The 27,072-nt window shown below is 41.5% G+C and overlaps 1 protein-coding gene across 1 annotated transcript; it reads left to right on the top strand.

Moving 5' to 3' along the window:
• Window positions 1-11,937: 11,937 nt before the first annotated feature.
• On the top strand, window positions 11,938-14,995 carry LOC129722462 (uncharacterized). The gene has a single exon (XM_055675911.1). It carries the CDS (start codon window positions 11,977-11,979, stop codon window positions 14,974-14,976), a length of 3,000 nt encoding a protein of 999 aa, XP_055531886.1. The 5' UTR covers window positions 11,938-11,976; the 3' UTR covers window positions 14,977-14,995.
• Window positions 14,996-27,072: the final 12,077 nt, after the last annotated feature.

The following is a 27,072-nucleotide window of genomic DNA, read 5'->3' as shown; positions in this document are numbered from 1 at the left end:
TCTTTCTCTCTTTCTCTCTCTCTCCCTCTCTCCCTCTTTCCCCCCCCTTTCTCTCTCACTATTTCTATCTCTCTCTTTCTTTCTCTCTCTCTATCTATCTCTTTCTTTCTCAATTTGCCTTTCCTGATCTCCTTATTCACATTTTTGAAAAATGCCAGAACAAACGTATGTGTCTTTTTTTTCTCTTCAGCGTTTCATTCAAAATTAGCATCGCGTCACGTCTTTTGAACATAAATCGGACTCAAACACAGCATATTATTCATGACATATGATATTTTTTTTCGAGCTCAAGTCCATGTGGCGACATCCCGTAGTCACTAAGAGTTACGAAACCTGATTTGGAAGTATCACAGATTTCTAAGACAGAAAAGTACAAACTAAAAAGGCTGTGAATAAAATATAAGCTAAATAATTTTTATGCGCATCACAAATATTCAAATGCCCCGCTCTCCCCTACATCACATATCGTCACAATTTGCTATACTCCTTCTCCCCTCTTTATGCACGACGTACTGTATGGATGCTCCCTGTCTCCGTCACCGCTCTAGGTCGTTTTCAGCTAAAAATCGTCAGGCTATAGTGACGCTTCTAGCCTCTTTTCCTTTTTACTTTTTCTTCTCCTTTTTCCAGGCCATTCAAAATTTTATCAAGAACATTCAAATAATTTCCGGGTGATTCACAAAAGCTCGAAAATGAAATACATAATTTTCAATTGAAAATTACTATCCTTTGACGAATTTCAACTGAAAATGACTTTGTCTGGCTATGGCTGTACGTAAAAGTCGTCTCCATGGCTCTAGTTCGCAGGCTTTGCAGTCTGAGTAGGGTTCACAGCTCGTCATCCACGTGATCGATTTATTCCGCCCACTCGTTGTCTTGTTCCTACCAAACACTTCTCAAAGGTTCGAGCCGTACGAATTGCTTCGCAACTAGTGTTTATCGCATATCGTCCAGCATAAAACTTGAGGAAGTGTATCTATTACATCTTAATATTAATCGCATTACTTTATTTTGTAAACGCTGCAGTTTCAACATTTGTGTATTGTTTGCCAGAAATATTATGGATGAACAAAAATCTATATGTGGTGAAATAATTGACTTATAAATACTAATTTCACTACTAACAGTCAATTCATTTTTGAAACGGCACAAAATACCGTATTTTTTCGCCATTTTCTTGATGACATCATCTATGTGAGACTTAAAAATTAATTTGTCATCAATAATAACTCCAAGATAATTTAATTCATTTACGCGATCAATCGTCTCACCATCAATTACAATGTTCACGTCTGGTCTGGAGTTGGCAGAAGAAATAATCAAGTACTGTGTTTTACTAATATTCAATTTAAGCTGTTTAAACTTTAACCAATTCGCCAGATAATGTAAATCTTGATTCAAAAGTGCAACAATATCGTTTGGATTTTTCGCTGCAATGAAAAGAACAGTGTCATCGGCAAATAAATTTATATCGCAAAACCGTAAAACTCGCTTCATGTCATTAATATAAATTATGAACAAAATGGGCCCCAAAACACTTCCTTGCGGTACACCAAGTGTATTAGCAATGGAATCCGTTTCAAAATCATTAAAACGAGTCTTCTGAGTTCTAGCACACAAATAGCTTTCAAACCATTTATATGCTGTCCCTACGATACCAAAGCGCTCCAATGTTTGCAACAATAAGGGCCTAGAAATTGTTTCAAAAGCGCGATTTGGATCCAAAAATACAGCAAGAATAGTTTCTTTAGCCTCGATTTTTTCGACTTCAGGCACGTGCCCTGTTTGCAGTGATTCATTAATAAGGTCCAGCAGATCGTGTCCAATGACATGAAAGCAATCTTGTATTACTTTTGCGTTGACATTGTCGATACCAGCCGATCCCTCCAAAGAAAAACAAATATCTTTCAACTCTGCAAAAGTAATAGGATGAAAACCATCAAAGCTACAGTTATTATTGATCGGCTGTATTATCTCGTCCGGCTCATTGACCAAATCAATGCTTTGATTTATCGATTGAACACTGTTAACGAAATAATTGTTAAATTTATTTACTATTACTCGCGCCGATTGTTCTTCTAAGCCATTACAAGTTATGGATTGCGGGCTACAATCTTTACTTTTTATTAGTTTCTTTAAAATTTTCCATAACTGTTTGCTGTTATTTTGATGTTGATCAATCTTCCGCTGTATATATTCACACCGAGCCTTTTTCAAGGCACGTGAATACATGTTACGCGCCGCGGTGTATCTATACCAATCATCGTTACTGTTACTTCTGTAAAACTGCTTGTACCTTTTATCTCTTTTTCGTTTTAAAAGGAATGAACATTATCAAAATTTGAAAACACGTGATCTATTAATGTATGAGATTGTCTGGAAATTCTTGTATATTGACAAACAGTTTGTCGCAAATTGAAAAAATCTGCTAATTGCTTTAATTGATTCGAATTTGGTTCATTAAGCCAATTAATATTAAAGTCACCAGCGATAACGTTTAATTTATTTAAATCTACAAAACTCTCCTACCAGTAATCTACAATTTCCAAAAAAACGCTGGTCACTTGAACTGGGGGAATGGTATACAATTCCGAAATTTCCCATCGTCATGCCTCTTTCAACTGATATACCCAGGAACCAATTGTTTTCAACACATTCGTTTAACCGAGTGTTGAATTTAACAGATTCCTTGGCGTAAAAAGCAACCCCTCCAGTATATCTGGAGTGTAAAGGGCAAAAAGCAACTTTGTAACCCGGTATGTTATATTGATCAAATGCATCAGCTTCTACTATATGAGTTTCAGCCAGCAATAATAACATCGGACGTGTTGTTTCCACAAAATGCCGCAATGCGGCATAACTTGTAGATAAACCAGCAATATTTAGATAAACTATGTCTCGCTGCCTCTCACATTGCATTTGCTTCAGCTGCTATTTACTTAACAACATGTTGCTTTTTCTTTTTCAAACAGTCTCCGATATACCGGACACTGCGTGCTAAATGCTGGATGTTTTACGTCCAAGTTCAAATGAAATTCTTTCTTAGATTTTAAACAATTTACGCAGTTAAAATCAGTCGATGAGCATTCCGATGTCTTATGTAGTCCGCTACACTTGGAGCATGTTTCAGGATTAACACACTCTGTGCTTCTATGACCAAATTATCCACATTTAAAGCAACGTAAAACATTGACGGCCTCTTGAATCGAACACCTATCCCACCCAATGTTTACTTTACCAGCAGTCATCAAGTGGTTACAAGTGTCCTTAGCAACTTCAATAATAGTATTATACTTATTATATTTGCAGCTTGAATTTAAAAATTGAGCAATAACTTTGACTTCATTGATACCGAGGTCTTCATTTTGACTTTTTAACAAGTCAATAAAGACTTCGGGGGAATATTGATCACTCATTCCCACAATTTTCAACTTAGGCTTAGCGGTTGTAGGAATAACAGCATTATATTTTTCACCTAAATTGCTTTCAATGTCCTTTTTCACGACTTCAATGTTATCCCCTGTTGCACACTCAGCAATTATCGAACCTGCTTTCCCGTTTCTAAAGTTTCTAATTTTGTGTATTTTAGGATCTAAATTATTTTTCAAAAAAATTCTAGTATCTTCACTAGATTGAGAAGACTCGACTGGTTTAATCACAATGACCGGCCGAGTCTTACGGTTTTCCACTCGCTTCAATTCATTTGAATGAAAATTTTATTATGATGGAAAAGTTAACAAAAATGCCCTACGAACCGAACTGTTCAAATATTCTGTAAATGAGAAGGAAACTTTCTAAAGTATGTTGCAATACAACAATAGTTAATTTATACATTTAAAGCTAAAAAAGTGACTTAAGTGACCATTTTGTCGTAAAATAGTGACTTTAGTGACTTTTTAGCGTAAATAGTGACTTTTTAGTGACTAGGCTCAAAATAGTGACAAAGTCACTAAAAAGTGACTCGCTACTAGCCCTGCTATCGATGCTGAGACGCGCTCCGCTATCCGTTTCCATACCACAGCTGTGGCCGTTGTCTGCCGCACTGCTACTGCTGCTGTATCCACTGCTGCTGCTTGCTGCTAAGGGAGGATTGCTGTTGTTGCAGTCTAGAATTATAATGAGCGGCTTCGGGTGAAACAGGCTCTTATATAGGCCAAATAGCACATTCCAAATGGCAAGGTCTATGATTCTGTCGACCGTGCTTGGGAGAGAATCATATAACGACCAATCAGAGGCCGAAGTTTTCGTTTTGACAAGGCTTGACTATTTTCAATAGTACAATAGTTTGAAAAAAAAAATTACAATTATCTACATTTGGGAAGAATCTTAGAAGATTTTCCAATCTATTGCTGCAAGAACGGAGGAAATCCATCGAATACTAACCGATTTGTTAGCATTTGAAATTGGACATATTTTTCACTTTTTTCGGTTTTAGATTTCCATTTCACATCCCTATGTAGCCGAACTTCCTGAGAGAAGTATTCTACTTCAGAAGTATACGAACTTCGCAGAAATATATTCAAAATGCTAGATGCTTTATCTTTCTCAACAGTGGTATTAGGGTTCTCTGAGTTTCCAGCCTCTGGTTTCTGTCCTGAGTTGTGGGAAGTTTTAAGGCAAAAATCACGGATCCTTATGGCCTTATACATATTACTAGCCACCTTCAACGCCACTTTCCCCTTTTTTGTTGAAGGTCGGTTACAGTTAAAAAAGGAATGAAAGGATGCCTATAAATGATGCCAACACTTTCATTATAACTGTTTGAAAATGTTACAAACTTCAACTCACATCAGCAAATAATTGAGGACGGCCATGACATGCTTGCATTTCCCTAATCCAGCTTTGCAGGAGCACTGGAATATTCAATTTTCGAATGAAATTTTGGTTCGAATGGAGATCTTGTGGGGTTCGGAACTAGGGGACGATGACTTGAGGCACGATGCAAAAATTTGTTATCCATCGTCGTATACAGTCTGAACACCCACCAGCAAGAGATGATTGGCCTTGAAAACTCGTTTCCCCTTGACAATCAATCTGCTCTCTCCGGCAGCATAGTGAAACATATCCGACAACTGCACCGAGAAACGAATTTCTGACCGTATTTCATCAGGGTGAGCCACGAGTAGTGCCTAAAAAGCGGTTTTTTAAATCGTTATTTTCTTCCAGTACAATCAAAAACACACCGTGAATTTGGTAAATACGTGAAGTGCATGTCATTTTCAAAATTAATCAACTTTAATTTTATTCGTTTATAATAATTTCCATTCATTATTTTCCTTATTTATAAAAGCATATTTGAGCATTCCGAAAAACATCGCTCGAAAAAACGGAAAAATAATGTACTAGAACTATTCATAAATTCATGCAGCTTAATAAAAAAGTACATCAAAAAGCTGCTATTTCACTTGGTACTTACCATTTTTGTATAAATAGTTCAAGATTTTACAAAAACTCTTCAGAAAAGTAACTACTTCACGCGCGGTTTGTTTATGTCTGTTTCACACAAGCGAGCTGTCAAAAAAGACTGGTGTCAAAGCGAATTGTAGTGAGCGGACCAGGCTTTACTCGGGACAACTTAGTCTGAAGAATAGGCGAAGACCCGGACAATCTGGAGCTTGGTCTGTGCGACCGCCTCCCAGATTGCCCTGGAGCTGTAACGTGTATAGCAGGTCAATTACCAACACTCCAGTGATAGCTAACTGCTAGTCTCCAGGAGTTTATAGGAGTAAAGAGCGAGCATCAAGCACATAAGTCACTCTCCGATGTAATACATAACCATCGTTCCGAGAAGATCAGGGCTGGAGTCTGGATGGTCTAATGGATTCAGGGCAGGCTGAGTAGGTATCCGGGGAAGGGTAACCACTTCAGCATGTTGTCATATCAGGATGTTATATCTGGATGTTATAGCAGGATGTTATATCTGAAAGAATCCAGGGTTTTTCTACCTCAGAACCAATCGTTTACTCGAAATGCCGCAAGACTGATTGCATTTTTTTTTTAATATAAAAATAATATTTATTTCATTTTCTCTATGTTACAGTATATTACATTTTGATTTATTTGTATTTCTTATCCGTTATCCCGGTCCTAATATAAATTCAGCCATTTTCGAAACACGTTTTGAAAAACTTTCTGTTGCTCCATCTTTCTTCTCTTATATTTTTCTGCAGTATATATAAACTGCTATTTGGATAATTACGCATAATATATGTATAAGTAAACATTACTATCCAAAGAACTGCCTTAAGTCTTTTGCTTTTTGTATTTATATTCCAACTTAAAATATCTTCAGGATCTGTGGCAACTATTTTCAAACGGTTTTTTAGAATATCATTTAACCTTAGTCGGATTGTATGTGTGCGGACCAGGGTTGATATTTGTTGACACTCTTGAGTGAAAGTGAAAAAAAGCATCCATAAACGTTATTTTTTTACAATCCTTTCAGAGTTCTCTCTTCCCGCTTTTTGCATGGAAGTGAACTGTCGAAACACCTCATTATATTTCATGCGATGAAAGCAAGCCAACAAAATCAGTTTATCAGTTAACGAAGATTGTCAAGGCATCGGTCAGTGCCAGTGAAAAAATGGTTCGGTGAGGTTCATTTTGGTTGAGTGGACTGTTTGTTTTTCTTTTTCGCTTTGAAGTGAAGATCATTTGGTTGGATTTGTCGTCAAATTTTATTCCGTAACCGTGAACGATGCACGCGATCTGTTTCATCTGAGTATAACAGCACGTTACTAGGACGAAAATCTAGTGTATCTGAAAGAGTGCTGCGATCATTGGAAGTGAAAATTGAAAATGATTGGCTATAATTTTCGAAGAATTTTGCTGGGGAAAATGACCTTTATCAGCACTGGTGCGGACACATTCCTTAAAAATATGCTTGTTAGTTTCTGGTACAGCACAGCTATCACAGAAATTATTGGGAAGTCTTTCTATATTGTATTTAACCAATTTATCTTTAGGAACTATCAAATCGTTATACAGCAAAAATATTTGAGATTTACACTCACTTCGAATAAAATTATGCGAGAGATTTTCCCATATGTTTTCCCAACTTAGGTTTGGGAATATGGTTTCTATTTTTGGTCGAATACTCCGCTCATCCAGAAAATATAAGTATATTTTTTCTACTGAGTCCAGCGCAGGATTTTCTTTAACTCGTCTAGCAAGCTGCAACCATTCTTTCGTGTTTCTCCCCAGAGACTGCATTTTCTGATGATTTAGCATAATTGTATCCTCATTGTTAGGATCTCCACCCAAGTTTAAAACATTCTTTATGAATAAAGCTTTGGCCTTAGACACTATGTCAATAAGTTTTATACCACCTTTTTCTAAATCCAAATACAATTGGTTGCGTTCAACTTTGAACAACTGTCTTGAACCCCAAATGAAGCCACCAACAATTTTTAACAATTTTGCAAGGTGTTGGTTGTTCGGAGGAAAAACTTGGCAGATGTACCATAGCTTTGAAAGCAAAAATATGTTCACAAGCCATGTTTTCTGTATCAAATTGAGGTTCCTGGTTCTATGCAAACTCAATCTAAACTGAATGTCTTTGATTATCTTATCAAAATTGTGTTTGATAGTTAACGACCATTGTCCCGATAAAAGTATACCTAGAACTTTAACCTCTGCGACTTCTTTGAACTGTTGTGGCCCACTCGTGGCGTTATTGATTCTGATAAAGGATGATTTTCCCATGTTTAACTTTATACAGGATATATCGGCGTAAGAGTTGAAAATTTGGAGAACCAAATCAAACTCCACGTCGTCCCTGAGAAACATTACTAGATCGTAGGCTAATACCCGAATAAATTTGCCAGATACTAGAACTCCACGGACATTCTCAGAAATTTTCCTGATTAAGGGCTCAATGTACAGTACGAAAAGTACCATGCTGAGCGGACAGCCCTGTCTAACAGAGCTCTCAATTTTTATATCAGAAGTCATGAATCCGTTGAAGAGCACACGTGATGTGGCGTTGGTATATAATTGCCTAATACAGTTAATAAATTTTTCTGGAATTCCGAACTTTCTTAAAATCAACCACAGAAAATTGTGGTTCACTTTGTCAAAGGCTTTTTCAAGATCGGTATTGAGAATGAACCCTTTAAAACGTTCGGATGCTTGTGCCTTTGCAATGACTGATCTCAACTGTTTTACGTTTTCTACACATGACTGTTTTTCTGTACAAGCTATCTGACCTGGTCCTAATAGCGTTTCAATAACAGATTGTAAACGACGTGCTAAGATCTTAGTGAATATTTTGTAGTCCGTATTAGGCATGGAGATTGGACGAAACTGATCTAACTTTTTTGCGTTTTGAGTCTTAGGTATTAGCATAATGATTCCTTCAGAGAACTCTTTCTGTGGCTCCAATGAACCATCAAGGTATCCATTGAACAGGAAAAGCAATTCATTCTTGAGTTTATCAAAGTTTGATTCTGGATAACTTCCCTCAACTCTTCTTCTAGTATTGGCCTTATTAAGTTTTCAGCTTGTTGTAAATCAAGCGATTTGGTAATAGAGTTCAACATTAAGTTTATGCTTTGCGCATTCGGCGAAATATTTTCACGACGGAACGTTTCAGTGTAAAATTTGACAATAACTTACCTCAATTTACTAGTTTCTTTAATATATTCATTCCCGATCTTCAACTGAAGTGTAGTTGATTGTCCAAACTTATGGAGCTGGTTTGAATCATGGTATAGGCTTAGTTTTTCATTTTCTAACATAGATATTCCTGAAAACCTAGTACTGTAATATTCAATTCTCTGTAGCTCAATACTCATGAGCTTAGATTTCACCAATTGTAATTCGTTTTTGACGTCGATGCCTTTGCATCTGTCGGCAGCCAACATGTTCATTCCGCTGTATAGAGAATTTTTTTCAGTATTTATTCTCAAATTCTGCATTCTACTTGCATGCTTATAAACATATTGCAATTTTGGCTTGGCAGCGTTATTCCACCAAACACTCCGGTTATCTATGTAGACTCTTCGATTTTTTAGGTTACACTGGGGTATTTTTTTACGCGGTTGATTGAACCACTTTTTAGGGGTTAAATTAGATGTACTTATACTGAACTTATTTGATAATGCGTACAAATAGTCTTACAAATCACATAAAAATAATCCGTGTTATTGTAAAAAAATCGCGTTTAATAAAACGCATAAAAATAAACCGCGTAAAAAAATACCCTAGTGTATCTAATTCATCATTAACCGTTTGAGAGATGTTTACATCTTTCAAAAGGCTTCCGTTTAGTTTCCAATAGCCACGGCCTCGAAGGCACAGACAATTGGAATCAACTTTAAATGACATTACTACAGCCATGTGGTCTGAAAAAGCAACTGGCACTGTTTGTACGGCAAGCACCTTGGCTAAAAAACTGTGTGTAGCATAAAACCTGTCTAAACGCGACGCTGAATCAGCACGGAAAAATGTAAATTCTGTGTGTGCACGGAAAAATGTAAATTCTGTGTGTGTAAAAATAAAATGTAGCGTTTCAGTTAAATCTCTAAGTCCATTACTCATGTTGGCAAGCGCGCTTCGGCTATCGCGTTTGTTAAGTATGCAGTTAAAATCTCCCCCCACTACGGTGTGTAGATTATTACCTTTTACTACGTGGACTGTCATTTGATTTCTAAACAAATCATCCCTTTTCCGTTTTCTGTTCGTTCCTGAGTGTGAGTACACGTTGATCAAGTTGATATCATCACAAATGATTGATAATATCCTGCCACTTGCATCATAAATCACACTTCTAAATTCTTCTTCTTGGTTCCGTCTCACTAAAATTGCTGTTCCTTTGTTCTGATCACTAATGTTGACGAAAGCTCTATGCGTATTAATAAAAGAAAAATCTTCAAACGTAACTTCCTGCAGAAACACGAAGTCTAAATTTTCATTAACGATGAAGTCTCGCAGTAACGACTTGTTAATATCTATTCTAATGCTATTTAAGTTGATTGTTGCAATTTTTTTTTCGTAAAAATCATTTTCACCTTTTTTTCAGTTAGGGTAATCGCTCCTATATTCATCTCAGTACCTATATTCATCTAATCACGTCTTTTTGATCAATTTTTCGTCAAGTTTTACCATATTTTTAACGTGAAACTTTCAACCACTTGACAAAATCGAGAAGCAAATAGATTTACTTTTAAAAATTTGTAGAAATTTGTCGATAAATTGAACAAATGAGAGAAATAAGATGAATATAGGTGCACCTAGCTGTTGAGATGAATAATGGAGCGATTACCCTATTACTCTAAAGTTTCTTACCTACTGCTCTGAGATTCTTGTTGAGGTTCTGGTTGCTGAGATATGCTTCGCTGTTTCTTACTATGGCTCCTTGTTCTGCCTTGCTGGGCTTCCAGTAGTGATGCGCTTCCAGGGACTTTGATTGGTGTATCGGGATCCGACTCGTTCGATGACTCTTCCTTATCTGCACGGGTTTTCTTCCTCCCTCTCTTTTTTGATTTTTGTTCGACAAACAGTTTCTCCTGATCATCATTAATTAATTCCACCGTATTTTTTGAAACCAGTGTTTGATTGACAAGTGCTACAGAAGATGGTCCTGAGGAATCTGACAGCTCCGGGAATTCAGCCTGGGCGATAACGTTTTCCTGCTGTTTGCTTATGGTCTGTATTCCTGATCCAGAAGGCTTCTGTTCCGGTTGCTTGTTTAAAGTTGTCATCTGGCATTCAATTTGGTTAACTTCCATACGCTTAGCGAAGTTAGGTCGAAGATCACGAGATTCCAGGACATCGCTGTACAGCCTTCCTTGCACCGACGATCGACTCTGAGTAGTGTTCCTTCTCGGACAGTTTGCCTTCAGATGGTCCGTGCTTTTACAATTGAAACATTTGTTGATCATTCCATCATAGTATACTCTGGCCTGATAATGGCGTATCCTAACTTGGGACGGGATTTCTCCCGAATCCTCCATATACAGTCCTCTAACGGTTGAAAATACTGGGTAGCCCGTGCTGGGATGGTATTTTTCACGAATCTGCTGCATTATCATTCCGTAGGGGGACAATACCTGGTAAATCTCTCTGTCCTCTACCTCTGGGGGGATGTTGAATACTCTAACGTACTTGAAAGAATTGTCCGCTTCCGATACCCTAACGTTGACTGCATTCCCATTTGCGTAATTAAACGACAAAACCAGTTGAATATTATGCAGCGCCGCCTTCATGAAATTTTCACTTTTGAATTTCACAAAAATTGCCCTCGATTCCTTCTCCTTATAAATCGAGTAGATTTCCTCAGGATTGAACTGTCGCTCCCGACAAAATCCAAACATTTCCGCATCCGTTGGTTCCGACGAATCACGACCGAAAATGAATTTCAGCGTGTTCACTCTCACTTTTATATCCGCCATTTTTACCGCGTGATAAAGTCTTTGTGTTCACAACCTTGAACCTATCTACTGGAAACAATAGCGCTATGCAATGGACCTTGTCATTGTTCCATCACAAACCATTTGTTCACTTAACTGTAGAGCGAGATCGAAATGCGTCTATCTTGAAGCACGATCTAGGACCGAATGACCTTTTAAAATGAAATAAACATAAAAAGAAGCTCAAAGGTCGCAGCAACAAACATGTAAACCGATTTTTATGAAATAAATTAGCTTAACTGTTGCAAATCATATTTTTCAATATATGGTAAAAAGCAAGATATTCAGTTTTTTTTTTCAACATATTGAATGCGTTTATATTAACACAATCATCAAAGAATGTGTTAGCAAATGTTTAGAAAAACATTCCGAAAATTAAATTTCGTTTTTTTTGTATCGTGTTACCTAACGTAATAACAACATCCGAAATTGATACCGTCCGGTATCAGATTGGCGGCGTCGCCGATAACGCGTCCGTAAATCGCTACAAAAACGAAACTTTTATCACTCCTTTCGATTAGTCTTCGGACGTGCGGCTGGACGTGTTCAACTCCGTGGATGAAAAATGTTGCTGCCGGTTGTGCTTGCAGTTGTGGCAGCGGTCTTAACACCTGCTGCCTCCGACGACATTTTGGAAGGATTTTGTGAAGGTGTTACAGCCGGGATATTTCCCCATCCGGATCCGCAACTGTGCTACAAGTACGTTTCCTGTGTCTTCGAGGAGTTTAACGTTTACCAATGTGCGGAAGACTTCGTTTTCGATGACGAACTATTCGAATGTGTCCCTGGCAGTTGGGATGATTGTATCTCAAATGTGGATCCGGAGTTGGAAGAGTTTTGTTCGGAGGTGTCGTTTGGTGTTTTTGAGTACCCGGGTAATTGCACGCGATTTATATTCTGTGAACTAGGACGGCCAACGGTTATCGATTGTTTAGAGGACGAGATTTGGTGGCAAGAGCAGGGCGTCTGTTTGTTTGGTAACCGCGACACCTGCCAGCTGGGCGATATCTTCTGTATGGGAAGACCGGATGGAATAATTCCTCATCCGAATGGGTGCGAGTTTTTCATCGAGTGCCTTAATGAGAGAAGTACCGAATTGGAGTGCCCTAGAGGGCACATTTTCTCGTTTGGGTTGAACGAATGCGTGGTCGGAAGTGCTCAAACCTGCCGCTCGCTGGAGGATGTGTGCGTAGAATCGTCCGAATCAGCTAATCCGCATCCGGATTTCTGTGATTCGTTTATTCGGTGTGAGAATAATCACGCTCGCATCGAGGATTGTGGGGAAAACGAGATTTTCCGACCAGATATTCGGTTCTGCGTTCCCGGAGATGCACAGACCTGTATTCCCAGCAGGCCGGAAGTTGCCTGCGAAGGAAGACCCGATGGAATTGTGCCGCATCCGGATGAGTGTAATCAGTTCATAAGATGCGAGGGTGGTTCCGCTATTGTAGAAACATGTCCTACCGGAATGATTTTAAGACCTGAATTGGCAGAATGCGTTGCTGGAGATTCGGAAACCTGCGAATTAATGGATGGAGTGTGTGTAGGTCGTCCGAATGGATACGTCATCGAGCATCCAAATTACTGCGGTATGTTTATATGGTGTCAGTATGGGGAGGCTCAAGTACATAATTGCCCGTGGGAAGAAATTCTGCGTCCGGATATGCAGTTCTGTGTCCCTGGTAACTCGGAAACCTGTGACGCCGACCCAATAGAAGAAATGTGCGATGGAAGATCTGGACCAGTTATCTATCCCCATCCGTATCGTTGTGATCAGTATATGATATGTGAAGAAGAAAACCAAAATATTTTTACCTGCCCGGATGACCACATTGTAGAACCAGGAACGATTCGTTGTGTACCGGGGAGCCCTGAAACTTGTACGCTGTATAACAAACTATGCGTGGGTCGGCCGGATGGTGTAATTCCGCATCCATCCCGATGTCAGCTGTACATCAGCTGCTATGCAGAACAGGTCACCATCGAGTCTTGCCCTGATGGGCACATATTCGATTCCACCGAGTCTCGGTGCATTCCAGGAAATACGGAAACCTGCGATAATCTGGACGACTATTGCATCGATCTTCCGGATGGTATTATCCCGCATCCAAATCGTTGCGATCTATTCATGAGGTGCAGCGATGGAGTGACCTCGGTGCACTCTTGTCCTTGGGGAGAAATCCTTCGACCGGATATGGAGTTCTGTGTACCCGGCGATAGGGACACTTGTGAAGTGACCCCAATCGAAAAAATGTGCGCAGGTAGAGAGGGACCGACTATTTATCCACACCCAGAAGATTGTACGGTGTGGATAAAATGTCTTGATGGACAGCTAACCGTACAATCATGCCAGGAAGGTAATGTTATACAGCCAGGGACAATACAGTGCGTACCAGGAAACAGCGAAACCTGTGAGTTATACGTCGATCGTTGTGCAGGTATAGAGCAAGGTCTATTACCGCATCCATCTGGATGCCATCTTTTCCTTCGATGCACCGATGGACAAACCTCGGTTGGTACCTGCGTACGAGGAACCATATTCGTTTCGAACGGCTCGGGCGGCAGTTGTGTTGTGGGTAATATTGAAACCTGTGAATCACTCATTGATGTGTGTGGCGCACTTCCCGATCAAGTTATACCGCATCCCAACTATTGTGATCTTCTCATCGAATGCCGCGACGGTGTGACCACCATGCGTCCTTGTGCCGAAGGCTTAATACTGCATCCAAACATGCAGGTTTGCTCGCCCGGTGATGCTGATAGCTGTGAACACCTTCCAGTGGAGGATATGTGCCTGGGACAACCGCAAGTCATCTTTCCACCTCCAGATCAAACACAATGCTCGGATTTCGTGATTTGCTCCAATGGTTTAGCAACGGTCAGTACGTGTCCCGTTGGTACTGTTTTGCGGCCCCGATTTTTAGACTGCGTCCCAGGTGACATCGAAACGTGCGAGTACTTTCCACATCTTTGCCTGTTTCGACCAAACGAAAATATTGCTCATCCAACCAGATGTGATCTGTTCATATCTTGTTTTTCGGAGGTGGCACACATTATTCCCTGCGACAGAGGAGCAACCTTTGCACCAGAAACTGGACTGTGTGCTCCAGGAGATCAGGACACCTGTGAAAGCTTCTTCGACATGTGCGACGGACTAGAAACGGCGATTCTAGAGCATCCCATCCACTGTGATGTGTTTGTCGTGTGTATGTCCGGACAGGCTGTCGTATTTGCTTGCAGCATCGGACAGATTCTAGACCCAGAGCGTTTGGTCTGCGCACCAGGTGATGCTGACACCTGCGAACTTTATCCTATGCCTGAAACGTCCATTGGAAGCTGCCTCCCACAAGAAGCACCCGGTTGCGAGCAGAAAGCTTTAACCATCACCGATGAAATCTGTGAAAAATCCGGAACTTACAACGTTACTTACCCGTTCGCTTGCCAAAAGTATGTTCAGTGTATATCCCGTAGAGCTAGAGTTCGCGATTGCCCCCAGACGCATGTGTTTAACTCAATGCTTAACATTTGCATTCCAGGAATGGCGACCAATTGCAAAGTAAAATAAATGTTGTTATTCCTCTCGAGTTGATTCCATTGTTTGATATCCGAAGTGCTTTGAAAAAAATCACAAGAAGGTTGTATGCAAATCCATTGGGTCGAATCAAATGGTCTACTATCAGATACTCAATTTGGCTTCCGCCGCGCCAAAGGGACGAATGATTGTCTTGCGTTGCTTTCATAGATATTCAGCTGGCGTATGCTCGCAAAGAACAAATGGCGTCTGCGTTCTTGGACATTAAGGGGGCTTTTGATTCCGTTTCTATTGACATTCTTTCGGGTAAACTTCACCGACAAGGATTTTCTCCAATTTTGAACAATTTTTTGCACAATTTGTTGTCCGAAAAGCACATGCATTTTACGCATGGCGATTTGGCAACTTTTCGCATTAGCTACATGGGTCTTCCCCAGGGCTCATGTTTAAGCCCCCTTCTTTACAACTTTTATGTAAATGACATCGACGAATGTCTGGCAAATTCATGCACGATAAGACAACTTGCAGACGACAGTGTAATCTCTGTTACAGGAGCCAAAGCTGCCGATTTGCAAGGACCATTGCAAGATACCTTGGACAATTTGTCTGCTTGGGCTTTACAGCTAGGTATCGAATTTTCTCCGGAGAAGACTGAGATAGTAGTTTTTTCTAGGAAGCATGAACCTGCTCAGCTTCAAACACAGTTAATGGGTAAAACGATTTCTCAGGTTTTAGTACACAAATATCTTGGTGTCTGGTTCGACTCTAAAGGCACCTGGGGTTGTCACGTGAGGTATCTGATGAAAAAATGTCAACAAAGAGTGAATTTTCTTCGTACAATAACCGGACAATGGTGGGGAGACAATGGTGGGGAGCCCACCCAGGAGACCTTATAAGGCTTTACCAAACAACGATATTGTCTGTAATTGAATACGGGTGTTTCTGCTTCCGCTTCGCAGCAAACACACATTTGATCAAACTGGAGCGAATACAATATCGTTGTTTGCGTATCGCTTTAGGATGCATGCAGTCGACCCATACGATGAGTCTGGAGGTCTTAGCTGGAGTTCTACCATTGAAAAACCGCTTTTGGAGCCTCTCTTCTCGTATTCTTATTAAATGTGAGGTCTTGAACCGTCCTGTGATTGATAATTTTGAAAGGTTAATCGAACTCAATTCTCAAACCCGTTTTATGACATTATATTTCAATCACATGTCTCAGAATATTAACCCTTCTCCGAACATTCCAAATCGTGTCAACTTATTAAATACTTCTGATTCTACTGTGTTCTTCGATACATCCATGATAGAAGAAATTCGTGGAATCCCGGATCATTTACGCGTGCAGCAGATCCCTAAAATTTTTTCCAATAAATATCGAAACATCAACTGCGACAATATGTTCTACACTGACGGATCACTTCTGGATGGGTCCACTGGCTTCGGTATCTTCAATAATCATTTAGCCGTCTCCTATAAGCTCGATAATCCTGCTTCTGTTTACGTCGCAGAATTAGCTGCAATTCAGTACACCCTAGAGATTATCGAAAAAATGCCCACGGACCATTATTTCATCTTTACGGACAGTCTCAGTTCTATCGAGGCTCTCCGATCGATGAAAGATGTTAAGCACTCTCCGTATTTCCTGGGGAAAATACGGGAACATTTGAGTGCTTTATCCGAAAAATCGTTTCAGATTACCTTAGCGTGGGTCCCTTCTCACTGCTCGATACCGGGCAATGAGAAAGCGGACTCTTTGGCTAAGGTGGGTGCAATAAACGGCGATATTTATGAAAGACCAATTGCTTACAATGAATTTTTCGCATTTGTACGTCAGAATACGATCATCAGTTGGCAAAATTCATGGACTAAAGGGGAACTGGGAAGGTGGTTACATTCCATAATTCCCAAGGTATCGACGAACCCGTGGTTCAGGGGGTTGGATGTAGGTCGAGATTTCATTTGCGTGATATCTCGGCTTATGTCCAACCACTATAGATTTGACGCGCATCTCCGTCGTATTGGGCTCGAAGAAAGCGGTATCTGTGCCTGTGGTGAAGGTTATCACGACATAGAGCACGTTGTTTGGTCATGCCCTGTTCACCGTGACGCCAGGTCTAAACTTGTAGCTTCCCTTCAGGCCGGAGGTAGACGGCCAGCTGTTCCTGTTCGTGATGTCTTGGCGAGCCGTGACCTACCCTACATGACCCTTATATACGTTTTCCCTAAATCCATCCATGCCCCAGTCTAGTCCCGTTCCCCTCCGTCTACACCCAACAAAACGACAAGAACACGTTTGAGCTATAAGCACAAAACCAGCAACCAGACCCCGCACAATAGAACCAGGACCCAAGGACTACGAGCCTCTGTCCCAACTCACGACATCGTGGCTCAGCAGTACGAATCCATACATGCCATTCGACGATTATCAGACGACCATTGAACAACAAAACACAGATTGGAAATTCCATGCTAGTTTTAAGTTAGACTTAATTTCAGCTCGTAGTCGGCAGCGAGGATACAAAATTTGCTTTAGTTTTTAAGTCATCAGATATAATTGGCGCCGTTAAACATTAAATTGTATTTGTGCCGTGTCAAATAAATGTTATGTGAAGAAAAAAAAAAAAGGTTGTATGCAAAGCCACGACCGCAAGGTTGAAGTAGAATACTTTTACAAGAAAGATAACCTGCTTGCTTGCGTGTCAGTCATTTCTCTAGTAAATAAACGTTGACCGTCCATTGGCAGTATTGTAATTTCTTTTTGTCTGATATTTCGAATGAAGTTCATTGAATATTTTTAAATTTTGTGCAAATGAGAAGTTGAAGTGCTGCCGAATTGTAATATGCACATTTAATACGACATCATTAAACGGGAACGGAACAAAGGCTACGGTTATGCAGAACGCGAATGCCGGCGCGATGCGATTCGCCTCACCGTGGTGAAATGTACAGCTCTTTTTAAGCGCGGTATAACGACCAATCAGAGGTCGAATTTTGTGTTTTGACAAGGCCTAAAAGTTTTCAATAGTACAATAGTTCGAATGATAAAATTGCAATTTCATGCATTTGGTAGGAATCTTAGAAGATTTTCCAATCGATTGCTGCAAAAACGAAGGAAATCCATCGAAAACTAACCGATTTATTAGCATTCGAAATTTTTCTCACTGTTTTCAGTTTTAGATTTTCATTTCACATCCCTATGTAGCCGAACTTCCTGAGAGAAGTATTCTAATTCAAAATTGAATCTTCATTAATTCATTTGTTGTCCTTATAAGGACAATTGTTCAATTTATCATAGGATGTAGTGTTTATCTTACATCTCTGTGTTACCTTGATAGTGAGGACTAAGGCGCACGGTCAACACAATGAGAAAGGTGTTTTCACATTGAAAACTAGACACGGCTTTACTGGAGGAAGTGTTGGCAAATGCATCTACCGCTAATACCACCGCTATCATACGAAAGCGCGTCGTTTCATGTGGGGAATATCAACAACGAAAAATGACGCGCGTCTAAGCATAACCCGAACTGTTTCGCCGTGCTGTGCCTCCATTTACCTTTACATCGGCCTCAGGGGAGTACCGGCTGCATCTGCATCTACCGCTGAGGCTGTCACTATACTGCTATTGGTACCAAAAGCTATTAACTCTTCAAATAAGTGTTTTATTTGTTCTCAAAAGAACAATTGTTCAATTCTAAATCGGAATTACGCAATCGCATCTCTGTAATATTACCGACAATAATATTCTTCTGAACAAAATGATACAACTTTCCCATTAGGCCTCTGCCATAATAGACGCGAAAAGCGACGCGAACCGATTCGCTCGGCTGTAGGTTAATGTACAGCCATCAGTAGAGCTGTACATTAATCTACGGCCGAGCGAATCGGTTCGCGCCGCTTTTCGCGTCTACTATGGCAGAGGCCTTAGAGAAAGTTGCTGGCTGATGTATTCACTTCATGCAAGCCTGCTGCTTCCCGCTACCACACTGAAACAGCATTTTAGTGAAGGGAGTGTCGTTGCATCAGCTGACCCTGCTACTATCGATGCTGATATACCCATTGCTCGCTCCCGCTGCTGCTAAGGGAGGACTGCTGTCGTCGCTGTTCAGAACTATTATGAGCGGCTTCGTTTATTTAATTTTTTTTACATTAAAATTGGTCTTCATTTAATTCTTTTTGATTTGTACGATGTTGAACATTTTAAGAGATTTACAATATTTGTTTTTAACTTCGGATTCCTCGTTAAATATTTTTAATATCTGTTATTGCTTTTTTTCCATATGTGCATTATTTTGATGGTTCAACCATCGATATTTAAATTTGAAAATCCTACTTACACTAAAATTTTATAACCTAATTTACCAGGCCTTGAATGAGTTGGTGCTCTGAGGAGAGAGCCTTCTCCACAAAACTGGCGTAGGAGTCTTCTATTCGCTTCTGTACTGTCTTGCATCCGGCCGCTCGATGCAGGTCTGTTATTCGGATGTCGTGTGGGGCATTCATTATGTTCCTTAGCAGACGATTCTGGACTACCTGGAGTTTCTTTTTATGGGTCTCGGCACAGGAACCCCATACTGGCATGGCATAGTTTACTACCGGAGCGACTATCATTTTAAAGATCGCGATTTTATTTCGTTGCGACCTACGGCATGTCAACGGGTATAATTTCTTCATCAGTCCGATGCATCTTTTTCTGAGGCTGTCTGTGCAGTTTGTCGTCGATGGTTACACCGAGGTAGCCTGCCTTGCTGGACCATTCGACGGGAATACCGTTGATCGTTATTCGACAACTTTCCGGTGGTGAGAGCTTTTGCGATTGTCGGTGCTTGAAGATTATTGTTTGTGTTTTCGCTTCATTGACTTTAATTTTCCAGCTAGCAAGGTAGTCGACGTATGCTGTTACCCCACGCTGCAGCCGGGCTCGGTAGTCCTTCGGCATTCGTCCATTTGCCAGTATCGCGCTATCATCCACGTACAGCGATAATTTGCACCTACTGGGAAGTGGAGGCACGTCTGATGTAAATATGCTGTAGAGGATTGGGCCCAGTAAGCTGCCCTGTGGTTCTCCAGCTGGAATGCCGTGTTGTTCCGAGTCCGTTCCATAGAGATGGACTCGAAAATGCCGATTGCTCAGGTAACTCTTCACCTATTTGATCAGGTACAGCGGGAACCTGGACTGGATAAGTTTGTGGATCAGCCCGTCGTGCCACACATTGTCGAATGCTTTTTTCGACGTCTAGTAGTGCCATGGCAGTGTTGTTGGAGAGTGACTTGTTTCGGTAGATGATGTTTTCCACTCGAACCAGCTGTTGAACGGCGGAATACCCTTTCCGGAAGCCGAACTGTTCCGGTATGATGACCTCATGCTCTTCGATGTGCTCCAACATGCCCTGAAGTATGATCCTTTCGAAGACTTTGCTCACCGCTGACAGCAGTGTAATGGGCCTGTAGCTTGTCGTTAGAGTCGGGTCCTTTCCTGGCTTCAGAATGGGAATAACTTTCCCTGTTTTCCATCTGGTCGGGAAGTGTTCCAACTCGAAACATCTTGTGAAGATGGCCGCCAGAAAACCGTAAGCTTTGCTGGACAGTTTCTTCAGTACCAGGTTGAAGATGCCATCGTTGCCTGGCGCTTTCATATTTTTGCCACATTTAACCGCAGCGTTCACTTCCCTCTCTGATACCTGGCTGGCCTCCGGAATGTCGTGGATTTGATGTTCTAGCTGGGTAATAGTCTGTCGAACCATGTCCTCGTGTGGGCTTACCATGCTGTCTCCGATGTTGTGCGCCAAGACGAGCTTGTTGGCGATAGCATTCACTTTCTCGGGAGGAGACACCAGAATGCCTCCTTGATCGTCCTCCAGGGGTGGTATCGCTTTCGGTTTCTGCTTCAGTAGTTTTGCCACCTTCCAGAAGGGCTTTGAATGGTCACCCATTTGACCAATGTCAGCAGCGAACTGGTCGTTTCGAATTATTGCCACCCGGTCTGCGATGATTCGGTTGAGGATGGCGGCTTGTTGTTTCTTCAGCAGGCAGCCCGTACGCTGAAATTGCCGTCGGATGGTGTTTTGCTGCTGGATTAGCCTACAGGTTTGGGCGTCAATTGCGGTAAACTGGCGCCTTACCGGTACCCAACGGACGCAGGATTCTTCTGCGGCATGAATTGCTTCCTCGAAGATTTGCAGATGGTAGTTTATGGCTTCAACGGATGGCAGGATCGGTTCGTCGTCAGGTAGGCGTGTGTCCACCGGTCGGCTGAATGTGACCCAATTGACCCGATGATAGTCTCTCCTCATCTGGACCGGAGCAGGTGTTGGATCCAGTTCGAGTTCGCACACCACCGGAAAGTGGTCGGAGCTCAGTTCGTGGTGGGTGACCGGCTTAGACAGGGCCAGGTCAGTTAGGAAGACGTCCAGTGTCGACGTAGTACCAGCTGGGGATAGAAAGGTTGGTTCGTCTGGAAAGTGGATAGCACATGTGCCTGAGCTAAGGTGTTCCGCCAGCAGATCACCATTTTTGTTGCAGTGTATGGCGCGCGTTGAGGTCACCAGCCACCACAAAGCCGGTTCTGGTATCGGTGAGTTTTTGGAGGTCTTCTGCGTAGAGCTTGGATGTACCGTTGCGTTCCCCATACTGACGAGGATAGTAGACAGCAAACAGCATGATGCCTCCATGGAGAGCATGGATCTTCACTCCGATGGCTTCGATGATACTCGTCTTCGGACGCGGGAGGATTTCGTAGCGGATGCCGTGTTTGACGATCACAGCAACACCGCCACTGCTGGAGTTAGGGCGGTCTAGCCGAACCATGGTGTGGTTGGGGAGCGAGAAGTTGGATGTTGGATTTAGCCTGGTTTCGGTGATAACTCCTACGTCGATGTTTTGTTGAGCAAGGAAGTTGCTCAGTTCGATCTTTTTCGCCCTTACAGAGCGAGCGTTCCAGTTGGCAATACGGATGCAGCGAGGCTCAATTGACCCCATATTTGCAAACCATATAGCCAACGACTCGGACTTGGTCCGATTTATTCTTGCACTGCTTCATACGATCGCAGAACTCGTTGAAGATGGTCCACAGCTCGTCAAATCCGTAGAGCGCATCTTTGTTACCTTCCGTGGAGGGATTCGAGGGTGAATTTCGTACTCCTGCTCTAACACGGGGGTCGATTTTCCGTTCATCCTTCTGTTGGTTTGTCCAGGCGTTGGAAGTTGACGGAAAGCCCACTGGGATTGGCACACCGGCGGGCTGCAGGATGCTTGGGAAGTTTTTCTCGTTCAGAGCAGGCACAGGCGGACTTTTTCTTATGTTTCTTCCGGGCTGATTCGAAGTTGTCGCTTGTTGCCGAATCGTGATGTATTCGGCTCTCTTGGGACAGTTGCGGTCCGTAGCAGCGTGAGCGCCTTCGCAGTTGGCGCATCGTTTGGCGGGTGCATTAGATTTGCATTTTTCCGTAGCGTGCAGTTCACCACAGTTGTTGCAGCGGCTCTTCCGATGACAGTTTCGGGTTCCGTGACCATGGTACAGGCAGTTCATGCATTGTGTGACATCAGCGCGTTTGTTGCGATAAGCTTCCCATCTTACGATGATGTGCCCAATGCTTTTAACTTCACTCAGCTTCTTCAAGTTGGTGTACCCTTTTGCAAAGTGTACCAGATAAAACAACTCGTCCAGATCGGCACACTCAACTTTACGCCGGATGATGTGTGCGGCCAGGGCAGTGATGTTGGATTCTTTCTTCAACCGATCCAGGATGCTGGTAGGGTCAGCAAGTGGGAGGCCACGGAGCACGACCCGATAAGGACGTTCAGTTGGTTTGTCATGTGTGTAGAACTCACAATCAGACTCCTGCAGGTAGATTTTTACTCTGTCGAATTCTTTCGCCGATGAGCACAAAATTTTGATGCCAAACCGGGTTATTTTGTATGTCGGTCGGGCATCGCAGTGCTCCATTTTTTCGACGAGGTCCGCGAAGCCGATGTTCTTAACCACCAACGGAGGCTGCTTCTTCTTCCCGGACGAGTTTTCCGATGCAGTCACCACTGGGACCGGCTGGCTCTTGGTGGCTTTAAGTTTCTCCGTCAGCTTACTGAAGATGTTTTTTCGCAATAACTCCGCTTCCAGCTCGTCGTCACTAATGGCGGGTGCTTCTGTTTTCTTCCGCTTAGGCTTGGTGCCCGTGGAAGATTTATTCGCCTCGGATTGCAGCGTCCAGGTTTCTTCCACCTTCATCTACTAAGTGCACAACGTATACTTTGCTCAGTTTGTAAAACGACTGTTCTGTTCAACGGTCAAAACTAAACTGATGATGATGAGCGGCTTCGACTAAAACAGGCTCTTATATAGGGATGAAAATAGGAATGAATTATTTTTCGTACGTGGTGAAATGATATAACTTGAAAAATATGTGTCAGAGCGATCATTTGATAAGCTCCACCTCTTTTTTCAGTTTCTAAAGATTTTCCTCAGTTTCGTAGCACGGATGCACAAGAATGATTTCTTTTCGAGCCGGACCGATAGCACTCTCATTGAAGCAACAAAATAACATGTTTTGTGTCGTGTTGTGCAGCTTGGTTGAAGAAAATGTTCCCGTCCCCGTGTCGCATGTAAGCAGATTATTGCGTTCAGTAGACAGTAGATAGTGTATCCAGCGAATAAACACCGATGGTCTCTCACACACGCAACGGTTTTAACCCGTATCTTATTGCGGTTTGTAACATAAAGCGATTTCGTTTGCTCGCTGTTGCGTGTTGCATCATGTTGCAACTTGGCAGCTGGGAGACGACGAAATCTGTTGTCGCTGTCTAGAACTATTATGAGCGGCTCCGGCTGAAACAAGCTCTTATATAGGCCAAATAGCATGTTTTCAATTGCAAGGTATATGATCCTGTCGACCGTGTCTGGGAAGCAAGCATATAACGACCAATCAGAGGTCGAATTTTTCGTTTTGACAAGGCTTGACTATTTTCAATAGTACAATAGTGTGAATAATAAAATTACAATTATCTTATTTTGGGAAGAATCTTAGAAGATTTTCCAATCTATTGCTGCAAGAACGAAGGAAATCCATCGAATACTAACCGATTTATTAGCATTTGAAATTGGACATATTTTTCACTTTTTTCGGTTTTAGATTTTCATTTCACATCCCTATGTAGCCGAACTTCCTGAGAGAAGTATTCTACTTCAAAAAGATTTCAGACAAAAGGTTATTTTTTATTCAAAGAACTTGTATCTTTTAATATGTTCATCAAATAAAGCTAAGAGACTAGTAGTGTGTTGTAAACAAAATTTTTTAATTGGACATTGAGGTAAACTTCTTTAAGACAGCTTATGATTGGCAATAAATATTCTTCATCGTATAGAATTGTCTGAACGTGACACCTATTTTCGAACTCAGAGTAAATAATAAAATCTACTGTGTCGCATTTTAATATAAACATGCATAACTGCACTTGCATATAGTATTTATGGTGTTTTTTCAGCGTCTTACTTTTTGTTAAATATTGCACTTCATCCAACACTTCCTTAAGGGGAAACTTGGCTCCAAGTAATGGACATTTTACTTTAATAATATTATTTTCTTCGATTACGATTCCATCGGAAGAGCACCCGAGCCAAGGTAGATGTGGTGTGGTTCCATAGAAGGGTTTCGATTGGTAACTGTGAGATCCATGTCCATGAACTCCTCCAATGAAGTAACGTTTGTGCTGTCATCACCAGTTTTCTCAACATTATCTCGCATCCTAGGTCTGCCATTCAGCTCGTAAAGTAGACTACTTTCAGTAAACTCTATAAAACGATTTATTGAAAAATAGAATACTTTTACAAGAAAACCCGGCTGCTTGCGTGTCATTTTTTAATTTGTTGTTCAATTCAATATCGGATAAGATACCGATCACATCTTGGCGTTATCACTGACAGTGCGAATTTCCTTGTGATAGAATAAACAGTGAAAAGCGGATTTAACACTCAAAACTAGACGGCTCATGTGTTGTCAAAATGAGTCAACTTTTCATTGAATGCATTTACTAGTGCCCGCTATCGCACAGAGACTGCATTTCACTAAAGTGCCTCACTGCATCAGCTGCTATCGATGCTTAACTCGCTGCAACTGCTACGCTATCCGTAGCCATGCTAATATTTTGGCCGCTATACGCTGCTATTGGTATCCGCTGGCCCAGCTGCTATCGATGCTGAGATCCGCTGCAACTAGTGCACTATCCATTGCCATGCCACAGCTGTGGCCGCTATCCGCCTGGTATCCACCTATCCATGCTGTTGTCGCTGTCTAGAACTATTATGAGCGGTTTCGACTGAAACAGGCTTTTATATAGGGATGAAAAACCTATCGATAGTAGTAGGAAATCATTGATAACTATCGATAGCAATTTCAGTCGATAATTCTCATCCTTAGGCCTCTGTCATAGTAGACGCAAATGCGTGCGATGGGGCGAGAGACTCGCCGTAGGTAAATGAACAGCTCTCTGTACGGCTGTTCCAGCTAGCTGGCATCCCGCCATTTTTCGAGGACTAACATCTCAGTGTGTGTGTAAACGAGATAGCATATCACCGCCACTTTTCATACGCATAACATAGCATCTGTCAATGGGGCCCGCAAATTGCGGATCCGCAGTGATGTTAGCTCCTAACGGAGCAAAGCAAATAAGATAGAGATGCCAGCTAGTTGGGCTGTTCATTTACCTACGGCGGGTTTTTCGCCCCATCGCTCGCGTTTGCGTCTACTATGACAGAGGCCTTACTCTTAGGCCTCTGCCATGGTGAACGCGAACGCGAGCGATGGGGCGAGAAACCCGCCGTAGGTAAATGAACAGCCGTAAAGAGAGCTGTTTATTTACCTATGGCAAGTTTCTCGCCCCATCGCTCGCATTCGCGTTCGCCATGGCAGAGGCCTTATACAGACAAATAGCAAATTTAAAATGGTAAGGTCTATGATTCTGTCGACCGTGCTTGGGAAGCAATGATATTAACGACTAATCAGATCAGTCGAATTTTGCGCTTCAACAAGGATTGACCATTCTCAATAATATAGTTGCTTGTCATGATTTGGGCTTGATAATTTTTGAATTTTAATAATGAAAAGCTTTTCGGATGTTGTGCTCATGACTGAAGGAAAAGATAATTCAGTAAGTTCTGAGACACATAGATGAAGCCAAATATATATGTTCCAAATTTCTTGAGAGTGTAAATTGATTTAAGAGAAAATATTAACTCTTCACTAATTTTTTTATTTAATCCTGAAAAGGACAATTTGTTGTTTAATTCAATGTTTGATAAGATGCCGATCACATCTTTGCGCTATCACTGGCAGTGCGAATAAAGTATTCCTTGGGGGAAAATAAACACTGAAAAGCTTCCCAGAACGTTCTTTTCATTGGATGCATTTGCTAGTGTGCCTGCTATCGCTCAGAGACAGCATTTCACTAAAATGCCACACTGCATCAGCTGGCCCTATTTATATAGATGCTGAGACCAACGTCAACCGCTGCGCTATCCCCGTTGCTACAGTAGTGGACGCTTCCGTTGCCATTGGTATCCGCTGCCCTGCATCACCTGGTCCTGCTATCGCAGGGCTAGTGGCGAACTTGGAGCAAAATAATAGTGACTTTAGTGACTTTTTTCATTAAAATAGTGACCAAAAATATACAAAAGAGGGTTTTGAAATTTATTGTTGAACCATAAATGAATTAAATTTTATCTGAAATTTATGTCTTTAAAACATAGGATGTACAATGATTTGTTCTCGTGAAAAAAGTCTAACTAAAATCTGTATCATAATATCACATTGAAATGGTTGTAATAACACCTTTTTCAATATATTCGAATACAAGTTTTCGAGTTATAAGTGTTTATGAAAGTACGTGAACGAATGTATGCACTCTCGAATACGCATTGGTGTGTTGGTGGTCTGTCACTCTCAGTTGTATTTAGTTCTTGATGTGCGATGTAACAAATCCGGAAAGTCGTAGTAAAACGATGTTTGGTCAGTGAAATCGTGTGAAGCTAGGCGCTAGGAGAGATTTCGTTTATTAAACCATCGAAAAATACAAGGAAACATTCTCTTTGGGGGATCGTTGAAAATTCTGTCAGCCACGATCTGCAAGGATGCCGCAAGT

This window comes from Wyeomyia smithii, chromosome 2 (genome assembly GCF_029784165.1).
Source record: "Wyeomyia smithii strain HCP4-BCI-WySm-NY-G18 chromosome 2, ASM2978416v1, whole genome shotgun sequence".
Classification (NCBI taxonomy): domain Eukaryota; kingdom Metazoa; phylum Arthropoda; class Insecta; order Diptera; family Culicidae; genus Wyeomyia; species Wyeomyia smithii.
This window is presented reverse-complemented; position numbering and strand designations above follow the sequence as displayed.